At 43.2% G+C, this 18,891-nt stretch overlaps 1 protein-coding gene across 2 annotated transcripts in view; it reads left to right on the forward strand.

Moving 5' to 3' along the window:
- The window catches only part of UTP20 (UTP20 small subunit processome component), a 67,274-nt gene that overhangs the window by 38,616 nt on the left and 9,767 nt on the right, over positions 1-18,891 (forward strand). The window contains exons 32-51 of one of the 2 annotated variants that reach the window (XM_077339171.1): positions 955-1,042; positions 2,127-2,270; positions 3,263-3,313; positions 3,406-3,558; positions 4,900-5,055; positions 5,714-5,854; positions 6,346-6,483; positions 7,269-7,408; positions 8,315-8,394; positions 8,888-9,195; positions 10,378-10,517; positions 10,700-10,856; positions 11,467-11,568; positions 12,799-12,966; positions 14,115-14,281; positions 15,138-15,279; positions 15,943-16,059; positions 17,086-17,256; positions 17,431-17,559; positions 18,472-18,582. In XM_077339171.1, coding sequence (XP_077195286.1) covers positions 955-1,042; positions 2,127-2,270; positions 3,263-3,313; positions 3,406-3,558; positions 4,900-5,055; positions 5,714-5,854; positions 6,346-6,483; positions 7,269-7,408; positions 8,315-8,394; positions 8,888-9,195; positions 10,378-10,517; positions 10,700-10,856; positions 11,467-11,568; positions 12,799-12,966; positions 14,115-14,281; positions 15,138-15,279; positions 15,943-16,059; positions 17,086-17,256; positions 17,431-17,559; positions 18,472-18,582 — 2,803 coding nt within the window. The remainder of the gene's footprint in view (positions 1-954; positions 1,043-2,126; positions 2,271-3,262; positions 3,314-3,405; positions 3,559-4,899; positions 5,056-5,713; positions 5,855-6,345; positions 6,484-7,268; positions 7,409-8,314; positions 8,395-8,887; positions 9,196-10,377; positions 10,518-10,699; positions 10,857-11,466; positions 11,569-12,798; positions 12,967-14,114; positions 14,282-15,137; positions 15,280-15,942; positions 16,060-17,085; positions 17,257-17,430; positions 17,560-18,471; positions 18,583-18,891) is intronic. The other variant, XM_077339172.1, reaches the window with a different exon arrangement.

Raw genomic sequence — 18,891 nt, forward strand, 5'->3', positions numbered from 1 at the left:
AAGAGTGGCCTTCAGGGGTCCAGGAGGCTGAAGGTAAAAGGAGTACAGCACCAACAATCCCTTCTGCAAACTCTGCTACTCTCACCATTATATGGTTCTATGCCATTTTCTTTTGGGCTTCTGGCCTGGACCACGACATTTGGACAGCCTTCTCTCCTCCCCTGCCCCTACCATGAACTCTAGCCAGTTCATACATGTGGTGGTGTCACATTTCCTTAGGCTGGTGATTTTCCAGTTTGAATGAAAGGGCACGTGAGACAGAATTATGCATATATCCTATAGCTGGCCTCTTGTGAAGTTGAGGTTATCTCCAATACCCATGCACAGGTAAATTGTGGTGCTCTACTTGGATCGTACATTCCTTCATATTCCATTTCTTCCATGTAAAGTCAGTAGTTTGGATGCAGTGTCACATAATCTGTGTCCACTGGTTTCCCCATCCCTCTGAAGACACCCCCCCTATCATTCCTCAGGCTTCCCTGTTCCCTAGGAGCAGCATTTTGTGGGGTTCACTGAGCTGCTGTAGGAGGCGGGAAGCAAGTGCATATAGGAAGTGACATCCTGCTCCAGTGTGTTTCTGAACTGACCAGTCATTAACCAAGAATAATTTGTTGATGATATTGGCATCCTGTGTTGCGTCTGGTAGCTGTTTTAGTGGCTTCTTCTCAGAACTGGGATTCCTTTAGTTCAATTCTTACATTTAAAACCAGTCCAGACTTCTGAACTGGCCCTTAGAGGACTGGTTGTAGCAACCAAACAGCTGATCCATTGCACTTCTTTGGCCGTTATTATTACTACATTCTTGGGTCTTTTGTAAGAAGAGCATGCATACAATGTACCTTTTATGAAAATATTCACTTAGAACATCATACTTGTAATCTAGATAGTAAACTCAGTATCTGCTGGGAGTGAGTAGGGTCAGTACAGTAATATCCTTGCTTCTGTTTCCTCTAGAATCAGCAAGTTTATAAAGGACAGGAGTCAGAGTGGCATCCTGATTGGCCTCCTGCTCCCCTTTCTTCGCCAGACTAACATTTTGCAGGTAGGTTTTGGTTTATTTAAGTGGATATGGGATTGGTTTCCCGATGGAAACTTTTAAAATAACTATCACAGTCTTCGGTGAAGTGGTAACCATTCTGGGCAGTGTTCTTACATCTGTGTCTTTGGTATTGTTAAAGAAGAGCTAGAGAGGCGTAATGGTTAAGGGCACAGACTAGAACCTCAGAAGTCAACACACCTCTGAACTTGATGCGTGAACTTTGTAATCTGCTGTTCCTGAGCATAAACACCTTCCCCCCTCATCTGCAGTAGTTTCTTTCCAACGTTGTTGTAAGTGTTACTGAAGCTTGATTTAAACATGACATTACCACCTCCACCACAACTGTCTGTGTGTGTAAGACTGAATCTCGTTTGAGCTTCCATGTTGCTTAAAATTGCCTTGACTGTTAGGGAAGTACAAAAAATATACATGGTTAAACTCTGCCATTCTGTCTTTCCTTGGAATAAGAATGGAATGTAATTTGCTCCTTTATTCTTAGAAATACACATTCCACTGTTAATGTAAATTGGCATAAAAAGGAATATCACAAAAAGATACAAACCTGTTTAAAAGTGAATTTTGGAAAAGTAACATTACAAAAAGAGAGATAGATTTAAGGTGGGAAGATGGTTGCATGTTTCAGAAGAAAAGCTCCTACCAATAAGATCCATAGAGCATTCATTCATAAATGCCTAATAAATTGTTTGTTGAAAACTAGAACACTGAAAACTGGAACATTAAGCTTATGTAAGGAGATTGTGCAAATGCAAGCTCTTTTTTAACTGGAGGATTAGTGGAGCTTCGTTTTCCAGAGCTCTTTGTCTTATTGAAGTGTTCCTTTGTTTGTAGAACAATGTGATAAACATCTTATGGTGGTTAACTGTCCACAGACAACTGAATCTTAATCTCTAGTTAATGTATCAGGTGGTTTTAAAGGTATTGCTAGTGGAAGCAAGGAAGGAGGGTTGCGGTGCTTCATTATTTCTTGCTTGATACCTGTGACATATCATGTTTGATATCTGAAGGCTCATTGAGTACTGCATAAAGGCCCTTCTCACAACATTAGCTTCACAACTGTTTCTTTCAGGATACAGAGGTTGACATCTTGGAAACAGTTCGAAATCTGCTGAAGCACTGCCTGAATCCAGCAGGCTTCCTCAAACCTCTGGCAAAACTATTTTCTGTTGTTCAGAACAAACTGTCTCGTCAGACTCTCTGCACAGTTTTCCAGGTATATATATAAACTACAGTTACAGTTTCCATTCATGATGGGCCACCTGTCTCTTCCCACTTTCGCAGTTCAAGCAAAAATGAATTGAGCCTCAAAGAGATTTGATTATGTTCTGATCCAGTTTCTCACTAAGGCTCTGCGACAAGGAGCACAGCAGGGCCTACAGGCCTCTCCAACCTCTACTGTAGGGCGCTTCGGCATCCGGTCTCTCCCCGCGCACTGAAGCCTGCGCCTGCCCCCCTCCCCCCGTGGTGCGGCGCTCGCTGCACCGGGAGAGACTGGCCGATTCAGGCGCTAAAGCGCCAGTGTTCTCCCTCATGAATCTGCTTCTTCCTTTTTTATCCTTCTTCCCATTCTCTTCTCTGCTTGAGCTGACGAGGGTGGAGTGTTCAGAGGGTTTTCCCCCAGGGATACCTGGCACTATGGGGAACCAAGTTTTCATAGCAGACGGCAAAGCATTCCGAAGAGACATCACCAACATACATGACTGAGCAACAAGTGAGGCACAGCTGGGACACAAGATTGGTGTGTTCACAGTTCACAAAACATGGGTGCTTATGGTTGCTTAGTGACCAAAAGGCGTATTGTAAAGTTGAAGAATGTACTGAAAAACAGCAACCAAAATGTTCAGGCAGATGCAGCCACTTATGAAGAAAATTTAAAAGCAAGCAAACCGAAGCTTAGGGAAAAGATGATTCAGGAAGATGATTCCTTTGTGTCATTTCTATTCAGTATAGGAAAAATAGAACAAGTTTCTACAACTGGCTATCTATCGGTCACATTACTGTGCCATTTGTATGTCCCATCGAGTGCAGAAAATGCACAAGTTTCTATTTGGCTCCAGTGTCTAGTCTTCATATGTTTGTGCTGTCTGTGTTTCTTGCTTACTCAGGTGTGATTACCCAGGAAGAGACTTGTACATAAAGTAGCTGTTATTTTCAATTTGTTAAATGTATTTTTAACTAAAGGTCTTTCCCCTCATTTTCTTAAAGACTCTGTCGGATTTGGAGAGTGATTTAAAATACATTACAGACACTGTTCAGGTATGTGATCTTTTCTCTGACGTTTATGTACCATTTTTCATTTTGTAACTTTTTTGTTGAGATCTTAGTAGTTCTTCTGTCTGACTTATTAGTTGAATGCTTTCGATCCACGACATTTGGATGATATTGACTTTGACATCCGTCTGTCAGCGTTTCAAGCTGTTGCTTCTCATATCAAGGAAATGAGAACCGTGGATGTCCACTACCTGATTCCAGTTATGCATAACTGTTTCTACACAATACAGGTGAGAAATACCTGCATGGAAACAAAAATGGCCGTTGTGACTTTGATGATGCACTTTAGAATCTGTTCCATTTTTGCAACTCCTTTATCTTTTTAGGAGCAGTGAAATATTTATTTGCATGCAATCCCAGCATTATAAGAGTTAGCACCCTGGGAAAGAGCCCTGTCTGGAGCCTTGGAGAATCCCTGTTAGTTGGAGGCAGTGTTGGCCAATATAGACTCTACATAAGGCAGCTTCATATGCTCCAGCTTTCTCCCACGAATTCCCATTCATCTCACTATGCTTCCTGTACAAAAGAGCCATAAGCCTCTCCTAGGCATATGTTTTGAGCTTGCATTTTTACCCAGTTAGCATTTAGCTTGTGGCCTACTAGAGGTTCCCTTTGAACAATGGTTTGAAGTTTTTTGCAGCTGGGAACCGGGGAGTAGCTCTATCCTCCATTTTATGGTGGTGGATGGCAATCATCATCTCGTGGTCATTGGTCCAAACAAATATACAGTAATGTACAGCACTCTGTATGTGACTGGGAGCTGTGATTTTCTATTGTCAACTGCTCCACAGTTCCATTTTCCAGTGGTCATGCGTGGGGCAATCTCCATTCTTGGATGGAGCGGCTCCTGTTGGCTGGCAGGTTCACTGATCTTTGTGATTCCTGAAAGGGGAAGGACTTCTCCCACAGACCCCAGTTTTTGGCCTTGCCTCAAGGCAGTAGGAAGTCATTCGCTGCACTTGTTAGAACACCTCAGTTCCATCAATTTAATCTTTAAAATAGCAGGACAGTATTTGTTCATCATGGACAGCTGCACTGCTTGTTGCTATACTTCCATCCTTCCTTCCTTCTCAGGCAGTGCATGTATGAAGGCTTTATGATTTTTGAAGTCTTGAATCAAAACCCAGTTTGCCCTGGGTTTGTGGGGTGGAAACCTGCATTTTGGGTGGCCCAGCAGCTTGGACTTTGCTTCAGGGCTTCTGGAACTCAGTAAGGGGGGGAGAATGCACACATTGGTGACAAGCCAGGTTTGTGCCCATCACACACACAAAAAAAACACAGATTGGTTGGAGACATTGGAATGTAGCTGAGATGTGAGTAAGATTTGACTTCGGCTTTGGCTTTTTTCTTGGAGGAAGGAAAAGGAAGATGGTAAAAGGTGCACAGTAATGTTATGAGTGACGAACATTGACTGGGGATATGATCCCCTTTACAATTGCTTCAAGCTGTTTGGGAGCTGGTTTGGGATTCCTGAGTAATTATATTCATTCACACAATGAGTATTCTCAATGTCATTTTTTTTATCCTTGTTGCTGTCCTTTGTGTCATCAATAATACCTGTATTTCCTCAGTTAGGGGAGATGGCTCTGAGTGACAGTGCCATCCTCTGCTTGAATGGTATTATCAGCTTGTTAGCTGAAATGGACCACAAGGAAGAGGAATTCAAGGAAGTAATCCAGGGCACTCTTCTGGAAGCTTTGAGGAAAGGTCTGAAGAGCAAGACGGAGGTAAATAACCCAGCTCTACATGGTGGTCTGTCTCGGAAGATGGGGTGACTTTCATGCAAGAAGATTGGTTGCATACTACACAGTGGGGTTTACTTCTGAGTAAACATCTGCAGTCACTGCATGCTGGAAAGAGTAATTGCTCCCCACTTTCCAGCTCCTTTGAAGATGAAAGTATCTAGCTCTTTCGAAGGCTGTCCCATCACTTCTGAAGGCAATGAGGGGGAGAGAGTGTTGATGTACAGTAGATCTCAAATGGCTAGAACAGTGGCTTGAATCTCATAGAGAAGAGCCCCACAAACACTTGCTGCATTTAGCTTATATGTGCTGTAGAACAACTGGAAACATTCTGAATTGGGTAGATGGAGCCTACACATGTATAGCTTGTGCCTGCATAGAGGTGCATGATGCATATAGCAAATGCATGCTTGCTTCTGCCTCCTGTCTACATACATTGGTCCTATACCACTGTATCTTGTATGCAAGGGTTACATCTATATTAACTAGCATAAACAGGAGGAAAGGAGATGGAGTGCATTTTCTGGAAAAGAGGTGCTTGACATTGTCCTCTGTACAAAAGAATCCAATGTGGATCCAAGTAGGAAAGTTTATTTTTCATTTGTATTGTTATGTCTTGACTTCTTTTCCCCGTTCCTTGTAGACTGTTCAGCAGGATTACACATCATTACTCTCCTCCTTGATTCAAGCATTCCCCAAACACCCAGAGTTTCAGGACTTGGTCCAGCTGACTGACTGCCATGATCCAGAGATGGACTTTTTTGAAAATATGAAACATATTCAGGTAAAAGGCAATGTCATTCCATACTCATGATCATGGAAATGTAATACTTTGGACTGTGTATAGATATGAAAATCAAAAACCTCTACCTTGTAAAACAAATGCAACTATGAGTTTTACTTATGGTGCCCAACACTCACCAGAACCATGATCACAGGTCCCATAGAAAGGAATAAAAGCAGCCTGTGTCCACTCCCACACCTTTGCACAGATTCTGTGGGGTTTTGCAGAAATTCTGCTGCTTTCCTAGTCAGGCCTCCCCATCAGCCCAGGAGTAATGGTGGCTTGCTGCCACTGGAAATCTTTTTGTACCTGGCCCCGTTGTATGAATTTTTTGATCTATCATTTGAGACCAAGTTCAAAATAAAATGGATTTGATTATCAGTTGTCTTTGTTTCAGCCCTTCAATAGTTGGCTAAATGTTTAGCCCTATGGGAGAGTTGGTTTAGAAATATAATAATCATAACAATTAATGGAATGCTTTTGTGTCTCAGATCCACCGAAGAGCACGAGCGTTGAAGAAACTGGCTAAGCAGATAACTGAAGGGAAAATAATCTTGTCCTCCAAATCTCTTCAGAACTACATTATGCCTTATGCAACAACAACAATTTTTGATGAGAAAATGCTCAAGGTGAGATTTTCAATATAACGGGGGAAAGCTAATTTGGCCATTTCTGCCAACAGTATAGTTGATTTTTATGTCACAGGAGAACTTAGCCTACTTAAAATGAAAAATTGAATACTGGCATTTATTTCAGATTAATTCTTAATATTTTTAGTACCTTCACTGTCTTCTGGAATTGGATTGTTTACATTAAGCCTTTTTCCTCAAGTAACTTTCTAGTGTGGAGTTAAATGTGACAATTAAAAATATTGACTGGCTTTGAAATGCCTTTTTAATGAGGCTTGAATGGACCATAACCTTTGTTAGGATCTGAATTCGGCAGTACTGCCTGTTTAATTCCACAGTGCAATGCAACATCTAAAAATAAACTCTTGTGTACTGGCTAGGCACATGGTTGTGATATTTGGAAGGTGAAACAGTTTTAGACCGGGTGGATTTGAACATCAACAGACATTTTAATATTTAGCAAAAGTTTCATAACGTTACCTTGCTGTTGTCATCACAACATATCAGCAGTGTTGGCTAGTTTACGTGTCCCCAGATTGTCCATGAAAGGAAGAGGTTGAGAGAGTGACTGTTGAGTTTGTGGCCCGGGTGGCAGTTGAGCCAGATTGCTCCTTGATCACAATGGAGCCCTGAACAGAATTATGTCCTCCTCATCCCATTGACTTCAGTGGCATTAGAAGGATGTAGCTCTGCTTAGTCTCTATGCTACACCCAGTATGCTTTGCTGGCTTAGGCAGGTTCCTGTATAGCTTGAACCTGAGAAGACTTTGTTTTTTGTTCCGTAGCATGAAAACATGGTAACGGCGTCAGTTGAAATGGTAGGAGCTGTTTGCAGACATCTTTCGTGGTCGGCGTACCTCTATCATTTGAAACATTTCATACACGTCTTGCAGACTGGACAGATCAATCAAAAACTGGGTGTCAGGTGGGGTGAAAGTCACTTTCAGTTTTGCATGTGATTTTATTTCCCTTGACTTCTTGAGGCTTGGGCAAGTTCAGCTTGGATCTCTTTGAACAGCAAGCTCCTGTTCTGTATCACGGGTTGTCCTTGAGAGAACCCTGCAGTCTAATTTCAAATGTTTTGCAGTGAGATGAGCTGTTGTTCGAGAAGAACAAGTCCCACTACCCTCTTGGGTATGCAGAACAAGTTGGGCCATTCTTTAGAGTCTTGCTATTGCTGGTGATGTTTTTTGCCTCAGGCTGCATTTGCATTAGCCCTAATATCCCATCCTGTACACTTCCGTATTTGTTGAATCTAAAGAATGGGTGGTTGTAGCAAGTGCCCAGGCCTTTGCAGGGTAACTGGCTGCCTAGTTCTTGTTCTACTTGTTCACCTTTTAAAAAAATGCTTTTGTGCCATTGGGTATTTGCACAGTAATTAAACCACATGACTGTGCAAACAGGAACAAAGACCCCAAAGGCTGGCACAAGTAGGCACAAAGAAATGATCACTTGCCCCCATCCCAAAATGCATCTGGTGACAGTGGTGTGGCGTTTGTGGCATTTCAGTTCAAAGGTGTGTCTGTATTAAGGGTGGGGGCAGTTTTGAGCACTGCAAATTGAAAGAGATCCCCGCCAATCAGGGCGGGGGTGGGGGACATGTCCATATGTTAATGTTGACTACATTTTTTTCTTGCTTTTGGGTTGTTCAAGCAGCACAAGTCATACATTTGCATGAATTTGTGATAAGAATACCATTTAAACCAGCTAAATGAAATTATGCTGGAAAGTACAGAGTGGGTTTCTGTGTCCTTTTGGTCCAGACTTCATGATCTGTTTTAAAAGTGGGAAGCTTTTGAATACAACTTTTTACTCCTAATCTTTTTGACAGTGTGCTAGTAACGGTGCTGGAAGCATTTCATTTTGACCATGAGGCTCTTGAAAAGCAACTCGAGATGACTGAGAATAAAGGTAAACTTCTCATTTCGGTGCCTGATGTAATGGACAGCCACTGGGCCACAATAAATTTGATAGTGATTCTAATGTTTTTGGTAGTGAAAAGCAGGTTATATTAAAAAGCTGTTTTATTCCATTTGTGTTTGATGAACATTAATTTACTAATTATTATTAAACACTATAAAATGGGATCATATTGCTGAAAGTTACAAATCCTCCATTAGGCTTTGGTGCAATCCGTAATGGCTATTGTGACATCTTTGTGAAGAACTTCTTTCTTATTCCAAAATAATCACAGTTTTTTTAAGTATGTGAAGCTGCCATATACTGAGTAAAACCATTGGTCCGTCTAGCTTAATAGTATTGTCTGCTCTGACTGACAGCTGGTTTTCGGGGTCTTCCACAACATCTGTCACCAGAGATCTTTGGAATTCATGAGGCCCCAGGCTACATTCTGACATCTCCAGTTGAACTCAGTGAATGAGCTATGTCTTCCTCACCTCCCCAGCAGATGTCAGAGTCATGGATGCTGAGGCTGAAGTGGAGAATGAAGCTCTGGAGATGGAACTGAGTGATGGAGAGGATGGTCAAGACCTTACCGAGAACCTTTCAGAGGGTGCTGATAAGCAGAAGGAGCTCAACGGTTCTCTGCCTAATCAGCTTGGTAACAGAGAAAATGAGGACTGCCCGAAAGCTACAAAGGCCATCTCCATCCTACCTAGGAATAAGGAAGACCTGGAATGTCTGATTAAACATATTCAAGAAACAGTAACTGGGAACATCTTGCCGAAGTTGCACAGGTGTCTCATTGCAAAGGTGAATTTCTATGATTTAAATATATCTTGACTTTAAGTGGCTGAAGTTCTGGTGGTCATATAAGATATGAAGGTTTCCAGAGCGTCCCCCCACCGGACTCAAACTCACCAGCAAATGTGACTTGGAGGAAAGGCTGTTAGATTTTGTGTTGAGCTTGCCACCACGATTGATCTATACTTTGGTGAATAACATCCAACTATCCATCCACTCAGCAGCAATGGAGGCCCACGAAGTAGCCCTGGCTGCAAGCCAGCAATGCCATTTTTGTGGGTAGAACCTCTGTATCTTCTCAGAAGGAAGGTGTTTAGAATTCCCAATTGGTGCAATCCCAAAGTGAAAAAATATGAGTTACTCACACCTTTTCCCATGACTCCCATGAAAGGCAAAATTTTCTTGCATGATATCTATGGGTCAAAAATGGTGGCCTTGCTTGGCTTCCTACTAACTTCCTCTTACTATAAAAAGAAAATTAAATTCTCTGGTTCAAGGTGATTTTCCCCATATATGCATATACATTATTGTTCATAGGAATAACCATATTTGGGTGCCAAACTGTGCCTAAAAGCCTATAGGAGTCTGGGTGATTCCAGGGACATGGGAGGCAGTGCTTTCAGCAGTGGTCTGACATCACTTCTGTAAAAAACCAGAAACTAAGTCAGCCCTCTCTAGGAATTTCTGGAAACTCTGTGGTTTTACCATAGAGTCCCCAGCAATTCCTAGAGAGGATTGAGGTCACTTCTGGATTTTTCATGGAAATGACATTACACAGCCAGTGATTGTTTTTACAAAATTCTCCTGTTGACTGCTGATGTGGTGGCAAGCAGTGGGTGTTGGAGGCGGGAGATTTGCCAGCCACAGTGGGCATATGACAACTTTCAGCTGTGATTATCCAATTCTTTTTTATCTGAAAATAGAGCATGTGCCTTCTCCATCTCTTCCCTCCCGCCCCCCCTGCCACGTACCATATCCCTGTATCACTGAAAGCTTTTATAAATGTCAGATTTAATTGACTGGATATGTTTAGCCTGCATGTTTCTGAAGAATCTGTTACTAAAAATGTAACTTCAGCAGCTAGCACAGCTTTCCTGTTTAGCCATAGGTCTAAGGCTGCTGTGCAACATGAGGTGTCAGTCAGATTCTCTAGTAATTAATTTTGAGGAGGTCTGTCATTGAATCTTGCAGGTAAAAAGAGATGAAGAGCACAAGCTTGTGAAATCCAAAGTTGTGAATGATGAAGAGGTGGTACGGGTGCCTCTGGCTTTTGCAATGGTCAAGCTGATGCAGTCTCTCCCAAAAGATGTCATGGAAGAAAATTTGCCAAGGTATCCTCTTCTCTCAGGAATGTTAATTCTGTTGGAGTTAAGCAGTAGAAATACAGCATGCTGCTAACTTCCTAAAGAGCAACCGTAGAGTAATCCTGAACAGCAGCCCTGCCCAGTTCAGTGTATGTTCAGTTCTCCTCTGTTTGACTTCTCTGGTGATTTTTGCCCTTCTTTGTTTCCAGCATCTTCCTGAAGGTCTGTTCTCTTCTGAGAAACAGAGCACAGGAAATTCGGGACATTGCTCGTAACACCCTGATGAAAATGATGGAGGCTTTGGGAGCACACTACTTCCAGTACATCTTAAAAGAGATGCAGTCGATCCTTGTTCATGGCTATCAAGTACAGTCCTGGTTTTCTTCTTCCTTGAAATTCTTGATCAGAGAGGGAGGAATTCACCGGGCAACTCAGAACTGTTGCTTTCTTGGCTGGGTAGATCACACTGTAGAGAGGGACAGAATCCTGAAAGGGGTGAGGAAAAGTTGTGCGTGGAGATACAACCCTAAGGCAGTTGGAGCCTTCCTCCTATAGCTGTCAAAACATGGTTTGTTTGAACACCTTTTAGCAGAGGGTCTTCTTTGGCCCTGCTGCTCCTCCACTTCAACAACAGATCTGGGAAGAAGTGTGGCTAATGCTGTGTTTCCTGTGTGGGCCTGAAGAAGAGGATCAGAGATACCTTGTTCTTTTCTCCTTTGTAATGGCAACCTTTGCTTGCTGACTCAGTCCAAGGATCCCAATTGATACTGAGTTCGAAGGTAGACTAAATTTAGAAGTCAGGGTTGGCCAGAAGTTAGAGAAATGCTGGTTTATACAGCTGGTTGACTTTGTAGTTAGCAATTCTGAAACTGCTCAGAATGATGTTGCCATCATCCGTATTCCAGCTCAGTGATGCTTCTGTGCTCTCTTTCCACCGAACAGCCTGAAAGTAATTTGATTTCTTCTCCTTGTGTAGGTTCATGTGCTGACATTCACTGTCCACCTCTTGCTGAAAGGCCTTGCCAGTCATAAGCTTCTTGTTGGTGATTTAGATCCCTGCTTAGACCTTATGATTGAGGTAAGTTACTCAGAACTGGTGCTTGGCAGCCGTGTCAGGTGCGAAAGGAGTCTTTGTTTTGGAGGCGTGAACTGCTGGCTTGAGCTTACAACCCCAAGTTTCCTGATGCTGGGGGTTATTTTTTGTTTTGTTTTGGGTGAGATCATCCTTCATCATGGAGCCCAGATTAGTAATAAAAGAAACAGGTGGAATGTTTTCCTCTTTCAAACTAAGTTTTGCAGTCTCTGGTTCTGCTGATCAGGTCTTGAGTTGGGATCACAAGGTGCACTTTTGTAAGGGGTTCTGCGTCTCCCATTTATGGAAAGGCTCTTGGGTGCCTTGTCCTGGAACACTGCCTAAGACTAATTAAAGTAAACGGCAAGGCAGCCTGCTTGCACAAGAGCTTGCGTAACCTCTGGCATAGGTAGAAGTCTGAGAACTGCTACAGAGACTACTTAATTATAGTCCTGGGTGAACATTTGTGCAAGTGATTGCAAAACAATGCCAGCAGATTCCCCTCCCCTACAGCTCTTTCAGCCCAGGCCTCTGCTCTTGAGTTAATTTGGGTGAACTGGGATGGTTACAGCTCTATTTACCTGTGGCATTTTTTTCCTGTCTTGCCCTCCTTCCAAGAAGCTTTTGGATGGTAGGTAAGGGTGGGGAGGTGTAACTAGCCCAAGGTCACCCAGTGAGCTTCATGGCTTAGGATCTGAACCCATGTCTCCCCAGTCTGACTGTGAAATCATTCTACCACACTGACTATTGGCTTTCTATAAAGTCACCAGATATCCTGGTTCAGGAGCTGACCGCTTTCATGAGCTGGAGACTCTGTGTGGTCCTCCTCCCCCCTGAACGTCCTTTTCTGATCTTCTTTTCCTTCAGTGAGAGGGGATTCAGATCAAAGCGTTAAACTTTTGGTGCTGATGGCCTGTGTCCAACCTCATAGTTGCAAAGCCTCAAGGGCACTTACATTTTTGTAGAAGGCAGTGCAATTTCTAATCATTTCTACTCTCCTACTTCAGCCACTGAATCTCCCTCGATTTTCTTTTTTGATGCTGAGTGGGGCCTCAGGAAGTACAGAGGGGCAAAGGGAAGGAGTGGGAATCAGAAGAATTTGCTGTCCTCTCATCCAGAAAAGTGCCCTTAAGATTGCATTGTGTGTGGCTAGATACAGACAAGTATATTCAGCCGTGGATATGAGGAAACAATCGCTGCCCTTCTACTGCTAACTGTCCCATATCTTTTGACAAGATTTTCAATCATGAACTGTTTGGTGAGGTTGCTGAAGAGAAGGAAGTGAAGGGCATTGTTTCCAAAGCCATGGAAGCTCGCAGAAGCAAGAGTTACGATTCCTATGAAATTCTTGCCAAGTATGTCGGAAAGGACCGTGTGACTAAGCTTATTCTTCCATTAAAAGAGGTAAGAGTCTACAATTGATCTTCAGTGGGGTGCCAGACATAGGAGCTTCTGCAGTGAGTGTCCTTACCTTTATTGCTCTGGCAGTTCAGAGATTTAGAGATCAGGACTGTGATCTCATAGCCCAGAGTGCTTCTTATGGGCTTGGCCAATGGCAGAGCCAACTATTAGTACCACTTTCAACACAGCTCCCTGTCCCACACCTACTCCTGTCCATGAACAGCCTGTGGCTACTCAAGAATTCTCTTGCCTCGGTTGCTGATGTCATTAGCCTTGCCCTCAGGACATTCAGGGGAGCCTGGTGGAGCATTCATTTTGAGTTTCAGTTCCTTGAATGACTCCCTGCTTGCTGCCATTCACCTTTCATATAAATTAAAATTTAAATCAAAAGATAACCTAGGTTTAGGATTTAAAATCAATTAGTTAAAAGCTGCTCCCTTTTCCCAAAGTTTAAAACCTACTGTGTGTGTGAGCTGATGCAGGATTTGTGTGTGGCATTATTTCATTTGAGGAGACCTGCTTGAGGTAGCCCTCAAAATAAAAAGGAGGGATAGGTAATGCTGTGCCTTTTTGGCTTGTGCAGCAGTTTCAGCATGTGCAGCAGTGGGCAGGCTAAGTATGGCCATCCATCCATCCTCCAATTCTTCCAAGAGCTAGTTTGGTGTGGTGGTTAGGAGTGTGAACTTCTAATCTGGCATGCCAGGTTCGATTCTGCGCTCTCCCACATGCTGCCAGCTGGATGACCTTGAGCTCACCATGGGGCTGATAAAGCTGTTCTGACCGAGCAGTGATATCAGGGCTCTCTCAGCCTCACCCACCCCACAGGGTGTCTGTTGTGGGGAGAGGAAAGGGAAGGCGAATGTAAGCCGCTTTGAGACTCCTTCAGGGAGAGAAAAGCGGCATATAAGAACCAACTCTTCTTCAAGGAACTCAAGGTGGTTGGTGGGCATTCTCCCCTTCCCCATTTGCCTTCACGACATCCATCAGAGGGTAGGTTAGGCGGTGAGACAGCAAGGTTAGGCATGGAGGGTTGCGACTGAATGCAGACCTGAACTTTGAACTCCCGAGTGCAAGCCTACTCCTCCCTAATCACCAGATCCGTTTAGACTCCGGAGTGTTAAGGTGATGTGGGGGATGTTGACTTCTTGCAGGTTTTAGAGAATACTACAAGTTTAAAGATGTCCCGGAAGGTGCATGAGACTCTACGCCGCGTTGTGTCTGGATTGGTCATGAACACAGCAATGACTGCCGAATGTATCCTTCTGCTGAGCCATGGCCTGATTAGTGAAAATCTGCCACTAATAACAGAGAAAGCAAGGCAAGTCTAGCAGGAGTCACGGCTTTTTATAAAGTCAAACTTCTTTTCATTTACTTTCTTGAACCACTCCTTAAATTGTGATGTAATGCCTTTTAAATATATATTGATATATAGAGGGAAGTCACCGTAAGTACAGCCAATGCGATAAATCCCACGCACACCTCCCCTCCTCCAGCCCAACTTTTACTTCTGTTATTTCTGGTGCAGCCATGTTAAAGCTAAATCATTTATTTATTTAAATTTATAGCCTGCCCTTTCCACCAAGGTTCCTTTTTCCTTGAGCAAGTGAGCAGTAATCTGCTGGATCTTGAGTGCCCAAGACATGTGGGGCTTGATTCAGGCATGTGAGTCATGCTCCTCAGCATCCTCCTCCTGGTTCCTTCTCTTGCTTCTTGGTTCATGTAAACAGTTGCTTGCTGTGCTCTTCAAACTGGGGGAAGCAGTTCTGTATGCAGATTGGGGTTTACATTTAAACCAGGCCCCATGTTTCCTTGATGTGGACATATGGCAAACTGTGGCTTACTTACAGGCAGCGAGAGAGGAGATCCGAGCAGACAAGGCGAGGAAGAGGGAGGAGGTTCTGCCCGAGCACAAAGCACAGCCCTCAGTGTGAGGGTCAGAGTTTCACTTTGGCCCCAAAAGGTGCCATTAATAATCTCTTATTCCAAAGCACTTTTACTGAAGTCGCTGAGATTACTCGGAAATAATCACTTGGACCTATTCTCAGGCATTCGTGAGAAGTTCGGCCCCAATTTGTTTGGGCAGCAGAGAGATGGGGGGGGGGCAGTATCTTTATTGGCTCAGAGTGGCATAGCAAGGATTTGCTTTACCTTCCCTTATCAATGCTTGTTTTCAGAACAAAAGCCCCAGCTCCTCTGGATCCTCGCTTGCAACCTGAGAGTTGCCTCTTACTTCCACCGCCTCCAGTTCGAGGAGGGCAAAAAGCGCCAGTGAGCAGCCGGACAAACATGCACATTTTGGTTGAGTCGGGGTTACGGGTAAGGAGCATACCAGACATTTCAGCAGAAGCTCTTGTCTGATGTAATGTAGGCAGACATTCGCCTCTGACTTATGAGCTGGATCTCACAGATCAGTTCACCTAGTGAAGGTGCTTTTCTGTGGCAGACGGGAACTGGAGAAAAGCATCTCTAGTAGTGGAATACATCTCTGCTAGTTGTTACTTTTCTAATAACCGGATGGGTGATAGCGTGTGGGGGGAGGAGAGGAACTGTACTCCCTTGGGCACGATAGTCATGCCCTACCTCACTGCATAATTTACTCTGAAAACTGGCTGTGCCATTATGACCTCTCATTCTTCATCCTCACATCTGAGGTAGTAAGTAGTTTAGTGTGGGGATATTCATCATTTTATAGGTCATTCCTCCCCTGGGGAGGGGGACTTTCTGAGGTTTCTTTTCAAGTTGGCAGCATAAGCAGCCCAGATATGTACCTATATGTGTATAAGGGCTGTATCCCCTTGCATCCCCTTTGCCTGCCTGTAAGGCCCCTTGTTGAGATCACGGCTACATTTCCAAGACATAATTGAAGACTCTTCTCATATTAAATTACTTTCGTGCAGCCTCCGGCTTTTGTAACCTGAACGTTCCCTTGTTTTCATTTGAGTGTGTGTGTTTAATGCCTTGGCTTTCTTTGCTGTGCAGTTGCTCCACATGAGTTTGAAGAGGTCCAAAATAAATTCTTCAGATGGGCATGTTCTAGAAATGCTGGATCCCTTTGTACAGCTGCTGATCAGCTGCCTTCAGTCCACAGATGTTAAGGTAGGATTCTGAAATTAGGTGGAATGGGTTGTCTGCAGTGCAAAGGCTGAAGTTCTCCCCGGGCTCTTTGCTTTATGCTGCCAATAAAGTAAATAAAGAAATTGGGAGAATTCCCACCTTTTGCCTACTGATTGCTTAGATGCCAGCTTAGATAACAGAACAAGCCTGAGTCGGCTGTCTGGCTCCATTTAAATATATTTCTAACCGTTATGGTTGCGGAGAAGAATACAGAAGATAAAGTCACTGGTACAATTTTCACTGGGTAACCAGAGTGTCATGAACCCCAGTTCATGCCCCCTGTTTTGGTATCAGTCTCCTGGTCTCCTCCTGGTCGGTTGTCATAAAACCATAAATCCCTTTGCTGGTTCCTGGCCTCCTCTGCATTCCAAAGTTGTTCTCAGTGGGGCTCCCTTGCTTTGCGGGGACCTTGCCTGTCTTGCTGGAGATTCAACAGAAGTAACAGTTCAGATCAAAGCTGGGCCATCTGGTTCGTCTGGGAACTTTGCATCTCACCTTTCCCGCCTTCCTGGACCCTCATGCCCCCTCCCCTGCTTGGTCACCCCTATAACTACATCCTAATGTCTATTGTGCCTTTGTCTCTGCCAAGGCGTTTGCTCAATGAGTCTTGGCATGCATTAGCCTTTTGTATTGTTCTGTTTAATAAAGACTTTCTTTTGGATCTTCACTCTGCCTGAGATCTGGGAAGCTTCTTTATCACGGATTCTACTAGCTAACCTCTGCCTGATTCCTGACACAGAGTGCTTTTCTCTGCATCAGGGAATAACGACACTTCTATTTCAAGGCCTTCACATTTTGTCCTTAGGTGCAGACCCTGGTGTAAACTGCATTTTAGGCAGTAATAATGAACAAAAATGTTTGGAATTCCTTGCAATATAAATGGAAGTGTGTTTGTATGTTGTGTGTGTTGGGGGGAAGAATGTTAATTCTGTTGGAGTGGCCAAAGGCAAGATAGGCAGCAGCTGCAAGAGCCTGACTGGAATGACTGCCCCTCCCCTTCTCTCCTAGGTGGTCACAGGTGCTCTGCAGTCCCTTTTATGGATCTTAAAGTTTCCTCTGCCAGCTGTAGAAGCAAACATGGAGCAGCTGATCAAGCATCTGTTCCTCCTGCTGAAGGACTTTGCCAAACCAGGAGCAGCCAAGGGCCAGAATTTCCATTTGGTCGTAAATTGTTTCAAAGTAAGTTTTAATCGATTTTCGCTCCAAATCCATTGGCCTGCAAGAAGCAGCAGAAGTGTGGATAATTTGTGGAGTGGAAGAGTCTTCAGGGGTTAGGTTTAAAAAAAAAACCTTCAATTTTGTGGACTGTGCAGAACATCACCCGGATATAATTACACTTTTTCTGATTTGCAGTGTGTGTCTCTGCTTGTGAGGAACACGAAGAGTCACCTAACAGATAAACAACTTCAAGTATTGCTTGGATACGCGGAAGAAGATATCTATGACTCTTTACGACAAACCACTGCTTTTGGGCTCTTGAAGGTATTACACCATACCAGATTTTGTTTAAATATTTGTTTCTTCAAGTTGAAATGAAGCCAAATCTCACTTGAGCTGAGCATTGTGCCCTAAATACAGCTTGGGTGTCTTATATTTTTAATGTGCATTTTGAGGAATTAAAATTGCCTGTGGTTGAGGAAAGGGTCTTCTGAGTAGGAAGGGAGACCTCAGAGAGTGGAATTCATGATCCTGGTTCAAAACAAGCTCTGTATGGAAGAGGGCCTGAATACTGTCTTTTATTATTATTCATTATTACCATATTTTAACATGATTTTTCTCAAAGGCTCAGGGGAGGTAATTACATATGAATTTAAAAGTTCTACAATTGAAACAGAAATCTTAACCTTAAATTATGTAAAATACAGCCTTCTAAAAATAGAAAAAGCACAAAACAATACTGGCTCCCTTTCTGATGGAGATGGATGGAAAATAATATACAAAATATTGCTTGTCAGTCGGCATTTTTATCTGGGCTTAGGCAGAGAGGTCAGGTAGTATTTTAATGTTCTTCCAGGCCTTAACCATAGGCCCAATGGAACAGCTCTGCAGAACTGTTTTAAGATACTGCAGGGCCCTGATTTCACCAGGCTGTGTGTCATCCTGTTGTGCCAGCTTAAACATGGAACTTTTTCTTTCTTTCAGTTTATCACTTGCATGACAGTTAGCAGGTACCCTGTGGGCCCAGGGGACACGGGTCCACATATAATTCATGGCTGAGAGTCTTAATTTCCTCAGGTAGATAAGGTGCTGTAGTGATACTTCTGGTTCTCCACAAACATTTCAAGATATGTAAAAATCATGTAAAACCTGTGAAATAGTGTAAGTTGTTTTGCATTTGCAACGAGTAGAGAGAAAAGTTACCTTGACTCACATTTGTTTCTCTTTTGTTTCTAGGCTATATTATCCAGAAAACTGATTGTGCCTGAAATTGATGGAGTCATGCAGAAAGTTGCAAACTTTGCCATCACAGGACAAAGTGAGCAAGTTCGAATCCAGTGCAGACAGGTTTGTAGAAATTAAAGGTCCCCTCCCCCACAGTTGTTTTTATTCTTAGACCTGTTCCTAAAAGGTCCATTAGTAATAACATTAGCAGCAGTGTATATCATTTTAACAGATATCTTTTTGTCATGGCTGCAGAGTTTGTTGCAGGAACTGATTAAGATACTGCACTTAGTGTAGTGTTTAGTTAATGGATTCAACTTGGTTTACACCCAGGTAAACTACTTTTAACTTGACCTGGACATAAGCAGGGCTTACAGCAGAAGGCATTTGATTTTGAACACAGTTTTTACCCTGAAGCAATGGCTCTTAGGG

This window comes from Paroedura picta, chromosome 5 (genome assembly GCF_049243985.1).
Source record: "Paroedura picta isolate Pp20150507F chromosome 5, Ppicta_v3.0, whole genome shotgun sequence".
NCBI classification, from domain to species: Eukaryota; Metazoa; Chordata; class Lepidosauria; order Squamata; family Gekkonidae; genus Paroedura; species Paroedura picta.